This window comes from Hesperophylax consimilis, chromosome 21 (genome assembly GCF_061612785.1).
Source record: "Hesperophylax consimilis isolate HC1 chromosome 21, BYU_Hcon_1.0, whole genome shotgun sequence".
Taxonomy (NCBI): Eukaryota; Metazoa; Arthropoda; class Insecta; order Trichoptera; family Limnephilidae; genus Hesperophylax; species Hesperophylax consimilis.
This window is the reverse complement of record NC_142856.1, coordinates 21,448,785-21,464,496: the sequence shown is the minus strand read 5'-3', so window position 1 is coordinate 21,464,496 and position 15,712 is coordinate 21,448,785. Positions and strand designations below refer to the sequence as shown.

Genomic DNA, 15,712 nt, shown 5'->3' with positions numbered 1-15,712 from the left:
CCTCACTAGGCTAGCGGCTACCCTGTGTTGATGCAGTCATCAATTGATTCATTTAGTGTATGTTAAGGTGTGTTCAGCATGCTCCCGCTCTCCAGGTGCGTCGCATGCCAGATCGGGAGTGGCTGGTTTGGGGCGACCCTTGGACTGCTCCAACTGGTTTCTCGACCTGTCGCCTTGCGCCGCTTCGGGAGGGATATATTCATACGTCCTTCACTCCTGGACTCAGATTCCACCCTTTTCCACCCATAACTTTTTCTCCTTCATTTAAAAATCATTTCATCTTCCTTAAAAAAGACCCCCCACAGAAAATCCTCAAAGGTGACATCAGGGAACTTACTTTCCTAGTGTGGGGTTGATGTAAAAACGTAAACAATTTGCAAATGCGATGTTACTTTAATAACAAATCGTAAACAACATTTTAATAACTGTCCTAAATTAAAAGAATTTAATTTAAAGTAGGTACATACGCGGCAGACGCTTCGTGCGATGAAAAACAACGTAAAACTAATTCAAATCAATTTAAAATAAATATAATAACATTCGTTCTGACGTGGATATCTTTAACAACTATAACGAAAATAAATATTAATTCTCTATCAAAAATATTAATTACAAAACGTATTCATATCCCAACTAAACCTAACTATGTACAATGTTTTGTTAGTGCCGAAATGAATCGATTAGAGACATCTAGTGAGGAAATTTATACGCATGCTTATTAATATTTTGGTTTGCATCTCTGCTATGGAAGGTTAAGCAGGGATCGCATTTTCTATTAGACCCACCTTTCGAAGTATTATATTTTTTCGGTAGATGTCACTGACGTTGAAAATTCTGCAATATTATTCTAAAATCACACAGATTGGTGCCGTCAAAAATAGTTAGGAATTTATAGAAAAAAAAAATTTTAATGGGTTTGAACTGTTTGTTTTATTTTATCTAGAATTTCAACAATAAAACTAATTTTATGAAAAAATAAAGACGTGGTACGTACAACTATAGAACAAGTATAAACGTGATTAGGTTAGGACATTTTAAACCCGAATGATGTCTTAGGTTGGGTTTATGTGCAAAACAACATGTGAGCATGTTTGGTAAAGTGATTATCTATGGTTTTGCCAAAAGGAATTTTCTTCTATTTTAAGTATTGCTGAAAATCAATTATTCGAACTTTATTCCGCTGGAATCTGTATTTAGAAATGAGGGTGAGGAAAGCTGGCTTCATTAGGACGTAGTAAATGATCTCAAAAACACTGATCATAGAAAATCCTAGAAAGAGTCCTAAAACTCCGCCACAGGACGCTGTAATCAAACGCATACAAATATCGTCAAATACAAAAAGACACATCATTATAATTATCAATCAATTTTTTTAAATAATGTTCCTAATTTTGATAAACATTTGGTTGAGCATATCTCTCCCAAAATCTTGATGTCTAGTTAGCAAGATTTGACCCAGTCCTGGGTTCTCCTGGATTCTCCAATCAAAAGTCTTTCCACTCGAACAACTAGTGGGCCGAACCAGTGGCGGACTAAGGCGGTAAAGATGAATGAGCCCCCCCCCCTAGTTTAAGAAGTTTATGTTATTTTAGAAGCTTTTTATTCAGTTCACATTTGTATAAATAAGTGTTTGTTTATTTTGTTAAAATCTTGCAAGCGAAATTTAAATATGGATATGGACGGAGAAAATAAAATACGAATGGATCCGCAAAAAAAACATCCAATTTGCAAACACCAATTCTTAAACTGTTTGAAAATCCAGTCATTATGGCCAGGGCCGTATTATGCGTAAGGCAGTGTAGACAACTGTCTAGGTAGTGACCCCTAGGGTAAAGGGGCCCCGAGACGAGCATTGCCTAGGGGCCCCGACATTTTTAATTCGGCCCTCGCAGGGCCATATTGTCCGTTAGGCAGTGTAAGCCACAGCCTTGGGGCAATCAGGTTGAAAAACGTGTTAAAAAAGTTTCGAGCAAAACGCATTCAAAGTTATGCTGAAGGATAATTCAACATACAAACTGTTTCAAACGGTTTCACATGAAATGAAACATTTTATGAGAGCATTCTTAACAAGTGAATCTTTCACTAAATTATATTTAAAATAGTCATTTTTTTTAATAGTATCCTGGGCCGAACCACTCGTTGTTCGAATGGAATGACTTCGTCGAGAATCGAGGCTCTAGACCTGCACTGCGCAGCCAATTCCGCTTCGAACAGCGCTTTGATGAGTAGCCGTATTTGTAAATTAAGGACAGAAACATTTAAGAAAATCTAAGAGGTGAAAAAAATTTAGTAAATTTAAAATATCGAGGAAATTTCAACTGCACGAAAAGAAATCGATTATTGACCTGAAGTTAAATTTGACATACCTACCTGGTTATTTAAATATCAAAGTAAGGATATTTACGTTTTTGTCTTAATAAAATTCATAACGATAGTAAAGAACCATTATGCACATACAACTTTTTATGACTATTAATTTATACTAATAAAAATTCCTAATAAGGTACCCTAATCGTTTAAATTCGAAAAATTATATAAAACAGCTCCAGGCTTCAAGCCTCGGGATCGGGGTTGCTCTACATCCACTTTAACAATATCTATATTTTACCCTTACCTATATATTTTTGAAAATTAAAAAAAATTCGATTCTATTCACAGACATAGGAATTAATAGACGAGAAGATAATGGCGAGGGGTAAAATCAACTGTTGAAGAACGAAGGGAGTTAAGCTGACTGTGATTCTTCAATAAATCAATCTGACAGTAAATAGGCATCTCGCATCTTAATATCACAATTTACTTCTTAAAAGTAAAATCTGCTTTTGAATGAATAGACATTTTTACATGGGAGCGCAAATTACTCGCCACGTTATGAACAAATTTGCGAAGTCCAAATTCGGCAAAAAAATTCGGTTATATTTTCAGAGTCGAATATTTCGTTTAAGTATTTAGTTTAGACACTTTTATAAATGTTCATAATTTACTTCCCAGCAACCAACCAGCTTTGTGTTTCGCGTCCAGACGTTTCTCGATGTGATAGTAACTGATTCATATTATACGATGTGAATATGCTTAAAATAAAGTAAAATAATGCTTATATATGGAATGTAATACGACAATTGGGTTTATTCTCTTTTTCACATCTATTTTTACAAGTTTTCATAGTACAAGTCAACATTTTGCCGTGTTATTTCGTAAAATGAACCGATGATGCCTCGACCATAGTTCGCACAAGAATGATGACGTCACGTTTTCAAATTTCACTTGAGGCCATACGCGAGCACAGCCGGCTCCAATGGAACCGGTATGGGGAGTGGGGATAATACGCTTTTAATCACTTAGGGCAGGTCTACTAATATTCATATGTGTATGATTCTATTCAATGCCTAAAATAACAATTTAAAAAATCTGTAATATTATTTTCTCTTTCTCGATACGAGCAATACAAAAAAATATGTTCAAGGAAAGCACTCTAACCTTAACGAGATGTAACATATTTATTGAATAATGCTTTACACAAATTACCACACGGAATTTTAATTAAAACTCCGTATAAGGCTGGCCGCATACATACGTTTTCCGTATTCGATTTCCGAATTCGTTTTCCGTATTCGGACATCCGAATGCACGGAATCAGTAGAAAATACATTAACTGCCGCACACGTTCGTTTTAGTTCCGAACGGAACAAATTCCTTACGCACGTTCCGAATGCGAGCCGGCGCGTTCGGATAAACCGAATGGAAAAAACCTAATGACGTCATGTGGAACGCAGCTCCTGCATACATTTTGTTTGTGCCGACGCAAACGTTCGGAAATTTACGTTCAGTAATTCAGTGTTGCCAACGGATCTTGACCTAATATCGCCGTTTCTCATACATAAGGTAGTGTAAAGTAGCCGAATTTGCTGTTAGGTGGGACATGTTTAAAATTGATGTTTTTACGTGAAAATAAAATTTCGTGGGGGGGGGGGGGGGTGACTAGAGTATTTAAAAAAAATAAAATTTGTCCCCTGAAAATAAAAAAAAAAATCATGGGGGGGGTGGCTAGAGAATTTCGGGACATGTTTGAAATTGATGTTTTTGAAGTAACTTAATTGGCGACCAGTCGCCTTTTAGATTTTTTCGACGCCGATTCTCGCTCTGAGTAGCCTAAATGGCGATATATCGCCCTTGTTGGCAACACTGGTACTGACGTTTATACATTCCGAATGAAGAAAAACGAACGTTTGCGCTAGTCTCACGGAATTCCGAATACGGAAAACGAATTCGGAAATCGAATACGGAAAACGTATGTATGCGGCCAGCCTAAGGAAGCAAAATTTGATTATTTGAAACAGAAGTATTTGGTACTTGAACAATACGTTTTTTGCCGAAATTCAAATGTAAAATTATCACCAATTGGCCATTCAGTGTCATTTTGTTTGTTGACAGTTGAAAGGTCCAAATGCCGATTCTAAGAATTTGAGCAATTCATTAAATTTTAAAGGTGATTTTCAAGTTCTGTGAAAGTTCTGTTATTATTTCAGTTTTGTGAAACAATTGGCCAATAATGATGTTATAACCGAACTTTACAGTTTTTGAACAAAATAGGAAACTATCATCTTGAAGCTTGTCAGCTTCAACTTTTGCGAAACAACTGGGCCGATTTCACACATTAAAAGTCCCATGGAGAGAGGGACTATGAGAACCCTATTTAAATATAACGAGGGAAGGTTGATTGTTGATAGGTTTTTTTAAATACTAATAACATCGCATTTAATATTTACCTAGCAAATCCATATTATTATATCGCATTAGCCTGTGGGTCCCAAAGAACACGACTTCTTTAAAATTGATCATTAACCTGGTCACTTCATTCCTAAAACATAATAAAAATAAAAGTAATATTCACTGACATGATTTATCTACTGTTAGGTTTTTTAGCCACCTCTTCGGTCAATCGTTAAAGGTGTTATCGAAAATCTCGGTAACTTCACGAGCACCAACAGTTCATGTCGAATAAATTAAGAATTAGTCATTGTAAACTGTTGTTTATTCGTTGGTTATCTGCTGTCATGGTCGGGAAGGATGAAAAGTTCCGAGATATAACCTTTATCGTTTGATCGTGTTAGACACCATGCTCTAGAGACCATACGTGACTAAACTTTGGGATTCCCTTAATACAGTTTTATCTTTTCAACGGCCAACAGGTTAAAATCTCTGAAACTACTATATTTCAGGTATAAAACCTACAGACACAATGTAATATAATCTACCATTATAAGAAATAACTACATAAAGTACTAAAATAAAACAGATTTTTTCAAATGTATGCATCATCCCTTGTGACAAATAATATACTTTGTGCGCCGGAACCATACTACAGCTATTTATTCTATTCTCTGTGACTTCCTTGTCAGTGGTTCGGGCTATCTCAATCGCTCGCGCAATTACCAAAGCTGGGTGAGGGCTAAGGTAATCTTACTGGCCGGAGGCTACGTTTGTTGAAGAAATTAAATTTACAATTTACATCAAACCAGGTTTTGTTTTGCATCTTGGCATCTTTTGTATCATGCCGAAGGTTAAACAAAGAAGACCCAAAGTGGGAATGGTACCTATATTTATTTAGGTATTTCAAGGAAAAGGAAAAGCAAGGAGTCTTAGATAAAAAATGTCATTGGTTCCATCGATATACCCTAAACGCGTGCCAAACAACATTTGAAAACGGGTCGTTTTATGACCTATTCTTGAGCCTAAAAACTTAACTGCAGAATCTTTTAGAACATTTTTGTATTCACTCTCTCTTACAGCATTGGTATACGACAATTGTCAGGTTAATTCCATCCTATAAAAATACCATACAGGCAGTATCCCCAGAGGTGTTAAAGGCCCCGATAGAAACCCAGAGTACCTTGTATAGTAATGTAAATTGCATACTTCTTCGTCATCTTTTCAGCCCAGGGTGGTTTTTGAGAATTATTATTCTTGATAAGATCCGAATAGAACACCTCCACGTTGAAGAAGATTTCATCACAGCTTGGCCAGCAGCCGCAACTCTTCACAACATCAAATTGCTTCATTTTTGTTTTTCGATCTCCGATTGTTGAAGAGGCCCCCTTCCTGCGATAGTAATCTTCTATGCCATTCAAGGTTATGTCGGCTGAAAATAACTTTAAAGTTAATATTAACACATTCTGCTGGAAGATCGCCATTCAAATAGAAATGTTGCTTTAGCCAAGTATTTTCCAAACTTCCTATTCCCTCCATACTCTCTTCTGCCTTTCTATATCGGCGAGACTGAAATAGTTGGAAGTGCCAGTTTATTAATCGAAGGAATTATGAGAACAGTTTGATAAAATCAACGTTGCTTGATAATGGCTTCAATATCCGATGTAATTTTGATATTTCTTCTTTTGGATGCCTGCTTTGATAAGTTTGTAAATCTGTAGAGAGAGGACACTCATCCAAAAAGTTGAACACTAGGCTGAGCGCCAAATTAACAAAAGCTGTGTAGGAGGTTTAATAATTTTATAATTTATTAATTAGTTATGAAAGGTTAAAATATCAAAGGTAAATGAAAATATGCTATCTTTTGAAATACCTACATTTTACATTATTGATACATAATTGTTCATCCATTGAAGAGCAGATTCTGGAATTGGGAAGGCGATCTGGAATGCAAGAAATATAATTTTAATATTCGATCCCTTGTGACCTATTACCACCTTTTACCCTTCCTTTATTCCGTCTTTATTGTTGCCTTTTTCACATGTGTTTTTTTTTCACTTGTAAGTAGCGCCGAAAGATTTTGTGTCAGATGACGTCACATGGAAGTTATTATCATCCGCAATGTACTCCGGACGGTTATCTATGACGTCAGAGCAGAGCCAGATTTTTGTTGTTGTTTTGTCGATTTATTGACTGTACGAATAACCATTATTTACTATGAACCTATTAAGAACCAACCATGTGAAGATATTTTTGTCAACGGTAGTTTTCACTGTGTGTGCCACATAAACTCAAAAACTACAGAACCGATTTTGTTGAGAATTTCAAAGCTCATTCTTATTAGTGCCAGAATCGTTTAAAGAGTGATTTGAATGGTACAAGAAATCGAGGACGCCCGAGGAAGACATGGCACGATCAAGTGAATTAAATTCTTATGTGTGATAAAATGAGGCGTGATGAACGAAGAAGTCGAGAACGCCCAAGGAAAAACTTGGCAAGACCAAATGACTCAAATACTTATGTGTGGTAAAATTTGGCGTATGTGATGAATTGAGAAAAGAGTGTAAGGAGAATGCATGACATGGAAGTGAATGGTTGAAGGACGCGTGAGGAACACATGGCGTGATCAAGTGAAATCAATACTTGAAAAAAGGAAAATTTTCAATAATTTGTAAAATAAATATTATTTCCACCTAAAAAATGCACTCAGTTTTCGGGTACATTGGAATTCACCACCTCAAAACTAAACCTACTCCAAACCATTCGTAACCCCGAGCAATGACAGATAAATATCAAATAGTATACTATATATAGACCTCATCAATGGTCCCAACAATCCCCATGCCCCTAGCAGCGTATAAATTTCGAGCCCCATTTTTTCGTAATATTCTTACTTTTAGCAAAGAACGGTGTGCAGCCACATATCAAAACAATGTATTTAATTTCACACTCCAGAATGCAGTTGTTCATGGTGTAGAACTCGAAGTAGGACAAGTGTATCTCGCCGTCGAAGTAGCATTTTCTGTTTTCTGGAGGCAGAGACTTCATTTTCAGGTCGGTCCAGATGCGGTTTGGGATGACCGAGAAGCTGGTCACTCGCTCCATGGGAATTCTGGCGTAGGTGTTGATCACTGTGCTCTCAAGGGGTGAATCTAGAATAACCTGTAGATTAAGAATATACGTACATACGATGAGTAAAATAATAAAGCTACTTAAATTATGCAAAACCAGAACTCATGAAGAAACTAAATTAAAAGCATTGGATCGCAAAATATACTAGTCCCAGCGGGAGATCAAACGTGATGTCATCTTCTGTATTTTTCGTTTTCATCAAACAAGACTAGTGTGAATGAAGAGGACGAACGTCGATGACGTCCATACGCACTCTCGTTGGGTGTAGTTTACTTCGATAAAGGTAAACCTATGAAAAAAACATCGTACAGAAATTATTTAAGACGTGAACACGAAAATCATCGTAAGATTCTGTAGGCCTATGAACTGCAAGGTATTGGCCTCGTTAAAAGAATAACAGGTAATCCTGTAAAAGTCATACAGAGGCAGACTGTATAGAAAATGTTTGGACCAGAATTAAGATTCAGGGGCGAATGATGGCACTTATGGCACAAAGGACACGAGCTGTGGATAATGCCTATATAGTATCTGTTGTCGTCAAATCAAATCTTCATTTGCATGATTTGGGAGCTATGTAATATTGTTTTAAGGATTTAAAGGCATTTAAAAAATGGGTGAAAATCAATATGATGGTTGGAGTGACGAGGAGTTAATAAATGAATTTTGAAACAGAAATTCAAAAGTAATTGGGGGAAAGAAAGAAAGAAAGGAACTTAGTAAATTGTTTATAAGCCAAAGTTATTTCAAGTCGTTTCCTATTAACGCGTGAGTAAAAGAGATAATACGAAATGTTGATGTAGGTATCATCGTATCTTTATTATGTAGACAGTATTGGTGTATGCATCACGTTGGGATGCTTTTCAGCTAGGTCACATCACGTCGGGTTTTGGATCTGTGCTAAAGGATCGGTGGTAAAGATCACGGAACTTCCTGGTCCTCCGGTGAAGATGAAAGGATGACGAATTCCTACAGGTCAGTGCTCTACATCGTGGATGGTGGAGATGAACGAAGGCGAATTCTCAAGGTCGAATATTTATTTTGAAATTAGATTGCTTACGAATATAATAAATTCCATCAAAAAGATTTTTGCAAATTTATGGTTTCTAGGGGCTTTATATTTATCTATTTTTAATGCCCAATCCACTTTTTTCTTGACTTTTAACTACTTGGAAACCAATCAGACCTTCTAAAAGAGCAGGGAGGCACAAAGCAACATCGAGCCATTTTAAAAACAATTATTAGATAACTTTTGTTAAAAAATATTCGTCACATCATAGGAATAAACAAAGATTGACAACTATCATGGACCGTCAGCTCACTAGCGCCAACGGCTGATTCGAGCATTCCAGATTACCTGTCATTGCAATGTCTTATAACCTATCAGTGAAGTGTAATTATTACCACCTTGAATCCTTGTTCCGAGCCATCACAAGACTCTTGCGTTTCGCTGGTGTTAAGGAACAGTTCTACACTGAGTCCGGAGTATTCCCCGTTGTTGAACACCCTTCTGGGGTAAGGCGACTTCCCGTCGGTCTCAGACGCGTCCAAGGAATAACCATCGTGAATGTTCCATAGTAAGGAGTGATTGTTGTTCACTATCTTGGCCAGGGTATCTTGTGGGAGACTGGTCCTGAAAAATAAATACAGTTATTGATTAACGAGGCGTCTTCAATTGAAACACGGGAGGTTCCTTAATGGGGGAAGTGAATAAAAGGTACCCTCTGATAGAATAAAAGATCAGAAGAAGAGATATTACCCAATGGTCACGGTGACTTTCTACACAATTTGGAAGGCGGGTTCCAAACCCGCCCGGGGAAAATGTAATCATCGTTTATGAGGTGAGGTTTTTTGGTTTTTTCACCATGCTTTCCACCGAACTTTCCACCGTACAGCGTGGCGGTCCGGATCGGGAGAGACCGGTTGACCCCTTGACCTCTCCAGACGGAGTATCTCGACCCATCTCCTTGCGTCGCAGTGGGAGGGATGGATTCATTCATCCGTCAGTACTGGACCCGCTGACCCGTAGATTACTACCAAACCCAATACCTTTTCCTTCCCGGAACTTCTTCTCCTTTCTTTCCTTCTAAAAATTCTCCATACGCCATCTCCAAAAATGACGTACGCCCCAAACGAAATTATGTTCCTCAGGGCCTCCTGTGAGTCCTGTATAGAGTTTATCTTCGTGAACCTATTGTATCTTCATGTTAGGAAATTAATAGAAGTGTTTGATTGTCTTACATCATGTTGAAGCCGAAGCAGATGCCGATGTTGGTCACAACCGGATGAAACAAATCCGTACAACAATCAAAGGAATAGGCTTTCGCTCCGTTCTGAAATGTCCAACTGCAGACTTTGATTGTTTCAGCACACGATGGAGTACTCTGTCCATCAATAAAATTGTTTTATTAATACAGAACCTACGGAAGCTATATATTATAGATGCTGTATCGATCGTTTCTTTGATAATGGGTACCGACATTTTTTGCGTGGGCTGAAATCTCACTATCCGGAAAATATATCAAATTTCTCAAATGACTATATCCTTGAATAAGTGATAAACCTAATCAGATATCTGTATATCAGTATTTTAGGTTTTTTATTATTTTCACCATACTCAAAATGTATACTACTTGCAAGCTATCGTAGCAAGTAAGAACATAATGTAACAAAAAAAAAAAAAAAATTTAAATGTAAATACCTCGAACAGGTTACACCTAGTGAGGAAAATTAAATTATGGATGCGAATTATCGTAGATATTTATGTTACATTTTATGAAACTGATCACAATATTTCAATAAACGCCGATTTATCTTCTCTGAAACTGAAAACTGAAATATCATGAAAAACGCAATATCTTGTTAGATTATCATCGAACTTAAATCTCGACTCCCGCTGAAACTACGTAACTTTCTTGAACAAAAACAAATAGTCCAATAACACTGGTTAACACATTTTTTATCCCTTTAACGAAAGTAGCCAAATCTAGCCAGGAAATTTCTGGCTGATTTCAGATATGTGATTAGTTTTTTTATATCACGTCAGGTTTTTATGGGTTTTAAGTTTTACTAAAATGTGTATTAATTCATTTTTATTCGTGAGTTATCATTGATTTTTTGATTTTTGACCATCCATTCCATTTGGTCATGCTGCAAACATGAAAGAGAACTATGACAACATGAAGCTGCTGTTAACAAAAAATAAATTTGCAAAATACGATTGGAAAATATGTGGTGATCTAAAAATAATAGGGCTCCTACTAGGACTGCAAGCGAGATACACAAAGTATTGTTGTTTTCTGTGCGAGTGGGACAGCAGAGACAGGAAAGACCAAGGACTGGCCTACTAGAAAGCACGTTAAACCTGGCACGAAAAACGTTCAACATGCTCCCTTAGTAAAATCTAAAGATATCTTACTTACACCCTTACACGTTAAATTGGGTTTGATGAATTTTTTTCAAAAGGCTTCTCTAAGGATGGAAATGGCATGATTTACTTAAAGCAAAAGTTTCCTAAGGTCAGCGACGCAAAAATTAAAGAAGGAATATTTGTGGGACCACAAATAAGGGAGGTCTTGCCTGATCCGAATTTTATAACAGTGTTGAGACCAGTCGAGCTAGCCGCTTGGTCAGCCTTCAAGAATGTTGTCGAGAACTTTATTGGAAGTCATTAAAGTGAAGACTATATCAGCATTGTGTCTGAAATGCTCATAGTCTATAAAAATATGGGATGTAACATGTCACTAAAAATACACTTCCTTCAATCTCATTTGAATTTTTTCCCCGAAAATATGGGAGATGTCAGTGACGAGCACGGCGAACGATTTTACCAGGACATTGCGGATATGGAAAAGTGATACCAAGGAAAGTTGAGTCCATCTATGATAGCAGACTATTGCTGGACCCTGCAGAGAGACTCTCAAAATACTCACAAGCGCAAATCAGGAGCAAAAAAAAATTAAATTGAATTAGTTTTGAAATTTCGTTAAGTTAGTTACTATGGAAGAATTATGTAAAAAAACTTTGTTAAATAATAAAAAAAACTGACCTATTAAAAATTTTTTTTGTTTCATTTCGTGTTTATGGATACTAAATACATATAAAAAAATTAGCTATGCTTAAGGGACAGCACTCAAAAAAAGAAATGTCGACCAGTGTAATATTCGTCACGAGGGGGATTAATGGTATGTCCACGTGTCAAGTGAAATCCACTCGGAATATCGCCATGTCACCTTGGTATCTTATCAAAATTCAAGCCTGATAATAATTCTTAATAATTGCCTTTATGTTTAAAGATTTCATTCGTTTAGGTGAAGATAAAGTATCGATTATTTGTGTATTTGAGAGGGATTCGGGAATATCTGATGGGAATTTTCCCCAATGTCCCCCTGTGAAGAACCGCCACTGGATTGAAGATCTCAAGTGGAGGAACCGGTTTCATCAGAGATATATAAGAGAGCGGGGATCACGGTCGTCAGCAAAGACTCAAGAAGAAGGAAGGTCTATTATACCATCTCCCCCTCCTGTGTGTAAGATATCTAAGATATATCAGTTATTTTCATTAAGGTGTGTAAGACATCTAAGATATCTCAGATAATTTCATCAAGGTGCTTAAGATATCTAAGATATCTCAGATAAGATATCTAAGATATATCAGTTATTTTCATTAAGGTGTGTAAGACATCTATGATATCTCAGATAATTTCATCAAGGTGCTTAAGATATCTAAGATATCTCAGATAAGATATCTAAGATATATCAGTTATTTTCATTAAGGTGTGTAAGACATCTATGATATCTCAGATAATTTCATCAAGGTGCTTAAGATATCTAAGATATCTCAGATAAGATATCTAAGATATATCAGTTATTTTCATTAAGGTGTGTGAGATATCTAAGATATCATAGTTATTTTCATGTACTTAGTTATATATTTTCAACGTATATAACTAATTATATACAAATGTAATTGTTTATATAAAATTGTAAAACTGGTTGTTTCCCCAATAAACTAAAATAAAAAAAAATAAAAATAAATGGGACCATCGAGATATTTTGTAAAGCGGAAAACTTATTTTCTATTAAAACAAATTGAAATACCTTCTCTAAGAAATTTATTAAATTGTTATCGAATTCCCGTGATATTATGTAATCCAGCGAATAATTTTGTACATCCATTTGGTTACAAACCAAAGAAGCCGCAAATAAGATTTCCCTGAAAAAAAAGAGAAAATGTACGTGCATTAAATGAGAACTTAGATCCCTTTAGGTCATTTGTTAAAAAAGCATTTAAAGATATCGTAAAGAATATTGAAAGAATCACATAAAATAAAAAAAAAGAAAGAAAACTAAGTTTTTACAACTAATTGGGTAAACTTGTCCGATTCCGCTGCATGCCTATCTTGCCTATGCCGATCTTTAAAAAAAGAACACTTGATTTGAAGTTCTCTATCTAATGTTTACAAGTATTAAAGTGGCACATGCATTTGATAGCTTTTTAGGGTTTAGTTTGGGTTATTTTAATAATTTATGCGTTTTTACTAACCTGAGAACATTACTTTGATTGAGAAAAATGGTAATTTTGATGCATCGTTTACCATCTCCTATCACATAAATAGACTAACACTTCTTGTAGAAATTAAGTTGAAACCATGTTCCATTTATATATTTTTGCGTACTGCGGAATTCGACAAGTTTATCGCTAATTGTATTTGGTTATCGAAGAGAGCAATAACTTTTTGGTACATTTTATTTGATTAATTTATGTTTTTTCGAAAGAATTCGGAACACAGCTAGGTACTTCCCTAACATCCTCTTTCCCACCTCCTTCCTCTTCCCACTACCTTCAGCCTCACAACATACCCCAATTGGGGATGACATAGTCTCACTGGCTCAGAAGATTGAGATACATAAAACATATTTTAAGAACTTATAACAGTAACCAGTTGACAGAATTTATAAATTATAATTTCTTAATACAAAAATATGTTCTGTTTCGTATTTATGGTTTGATGGAAGATCCTGGTTTTATTCACTTTTCGGGTATCCTAGGTGTTGGGCATTAAACTACACATATTTCAGGAAACAAAAAAACAATCTTCACGCAAACAACATACTTATCAATAACTTTAGACAGATCCACCACAGATTTTTTAATTGTGATTTTAGGACAAATCACAACTTGAGGAAACGGAATGTCATAAATTGGGGTTTGGCTATCATCCAGGACTATGTTGAATGGAGAAGAATACCAATTTATCCAGATGCTGTAGATGTTGTAGACGCAGAGGGAGAAACTTGCAAGGCAAAGGATACTCCACAGGAATCTTTCGTTCAAAGGCTTTGAGGCATCTGAAATGTACCTGAAAATGATATTGTAATAATGTTACCAATATTAAATTAATAAGTAATATTAAATATGAAAGACAATTTATTATTTTGAAGTGTCATCAATGTCATAAATTTCTTTGTATATATCTAAATAGTATAAAATAAAGTCACTATCGGCGTATGTCTGTTTGTGAGCTTGGTTCTTCTAAACTACGCAACAGTTTTTGATTTATGTTACATTATAATTTAGAGAATTACTTCCGAAAGGTTTACACACAGGGTTTTCCAATAAGAGGTGTTATTTTGAATAGCCCGTTATTTCGGTAGATGTTACTATTGAAGCTGTCATTTTTTAACATTTGATAAGTAGAAACTACGCCATTAATAAAAATGGAACGATACATGCTTCAACAACGCATTGAAATTATTAAAATCCACTTGAGTGAATCAAATGCAAATCATCTTGAGTGATGAGGCCCATTTCCACCTCGATGGCTTCGTCAACAAGCAAAATTGTCGCATCTGGGGCTCGAAAAACTCAAGAGTTATTGTTGAAAAGCCTCTCCATCCTCAAAGTGTGACTGTTTGGTGCGTTTTATTTCCAGCGGAGTCATTGGACCTTACTTTTTCGAAAATGAGGCTGGAGCAACAGTTACGGTGAATGGATCGCTATCGAGAGATAATTAATATTTTTTTATGGCCGAAATTGAATGATATTGATCTGGACAATATTCACTTACAACAAGATGGCGCTACGTACCACACAAGCAACGAAACCATTGATCTTTTAAGATTGAATATCATAATAACACCTCTTATTGGAAAACCCCGTAGATAAAACATGCATATTAAAATTATAGAAAGTTGTGTTTTATAATCAAGTCGCAAAAATATTTTTCGGGCACTACATTGTTAACGCTAGCTAAAACTTATGAGATACGTCAAAATAATGTACTACAGAATTGTATGTCTTAAAAAGGTCTATAGAAAAGTCCGCTATGGTTTATGTCTATCTCCTAAGAATAAACTCCAGCAACGTACACGTCAGCCAGCAATAACATAATTTTTTGTATTTCTTTGGCATTCACTATGTAACAATTTCTTGTTTTTTGTTTTAAAAAAAAAAAAAAAAAAAAAAGCAATAACATAATCCTACGAGTATTACGTTGACTGATTTTACTCCATGTTATATTTTTTATATTCTACTAGCGGACCCGCAATGGTTTGCTATCCTTCCACCATTCACTACAGTATACCACAATGTTACTGTTAAAAAAGTACATTACATCGACTTTAAGTGGGCTCAGTATCTCATTCTGGTGAAGAAATATTGCGTGAAGTATTCCTAGGGCATACCCGATTTCTTTTACCATTTAAATAAAACACCTCAGCTCTAAACACTCCTGGCACTAACAAAAACAAACACACGCCGGCTAAAATGTTATATATTGAGATACAATAATATTAGTATAACACAATATTTTGTGCTATTTCACTTCAAGTGCGCATTACTATAATAAACTTGTAAATAATAATTCAGTATTCT

The 15,712-nt window shown here is 35.7% G+C and overlaps 1 protein-coding gene across 1 annotated transcript; it reads right to left on the bottom strand.

Annotated features, from left to right (window-relative positions):
• Positions 1-1,135: 1,135 nt before the first annotated feature.
• Positions 1,136-15,351, bottom strand: LOC149413731 (pickpocket protein 28-like). Its single transcript, XM_089644455.1, has 7 exons — positions 15,347-15,351; positions 12,937-13,051; positions 10,078-10,220; positions 9,241-9,469; positions 7,656-7,869; positions 5,891-6,139; positions 1,136-1,302 (listed from the first exon to the last, which is right to left on the bottom strand). Exons 1-7 carry the CDS (start codon positions 15,349-15,351, stop codon positions 1,136-1,138), a joined length of 1,122 nt encoding a protein of 373 aa, XP_089500581.1.
• Positions 15,352-15,712: the final 361 nt, after the last annotated feature.

What these genes read in the sequence shown, in the direction of transcription:
- LOC149413731 (XM_089644455.1), bottom strand. An exon ending in TGCTTCGGCTTCAACATGAT is followed by an intron (nt 9,470 to 10,077) that starts GTAAGACAATCA and finishes TTTATTTTTCAG; the next exon opens with GACCAGTCTCCCACAAGATA. An exon ending in CGGAACAAGGATTCAAGGTG is followed by an intron (nt 7,870 to 9,240) that starts GTAATAATTACA and finishes CTTAATCTACAG; the next exon opens with GTTATTCTAGATTCACCCCT.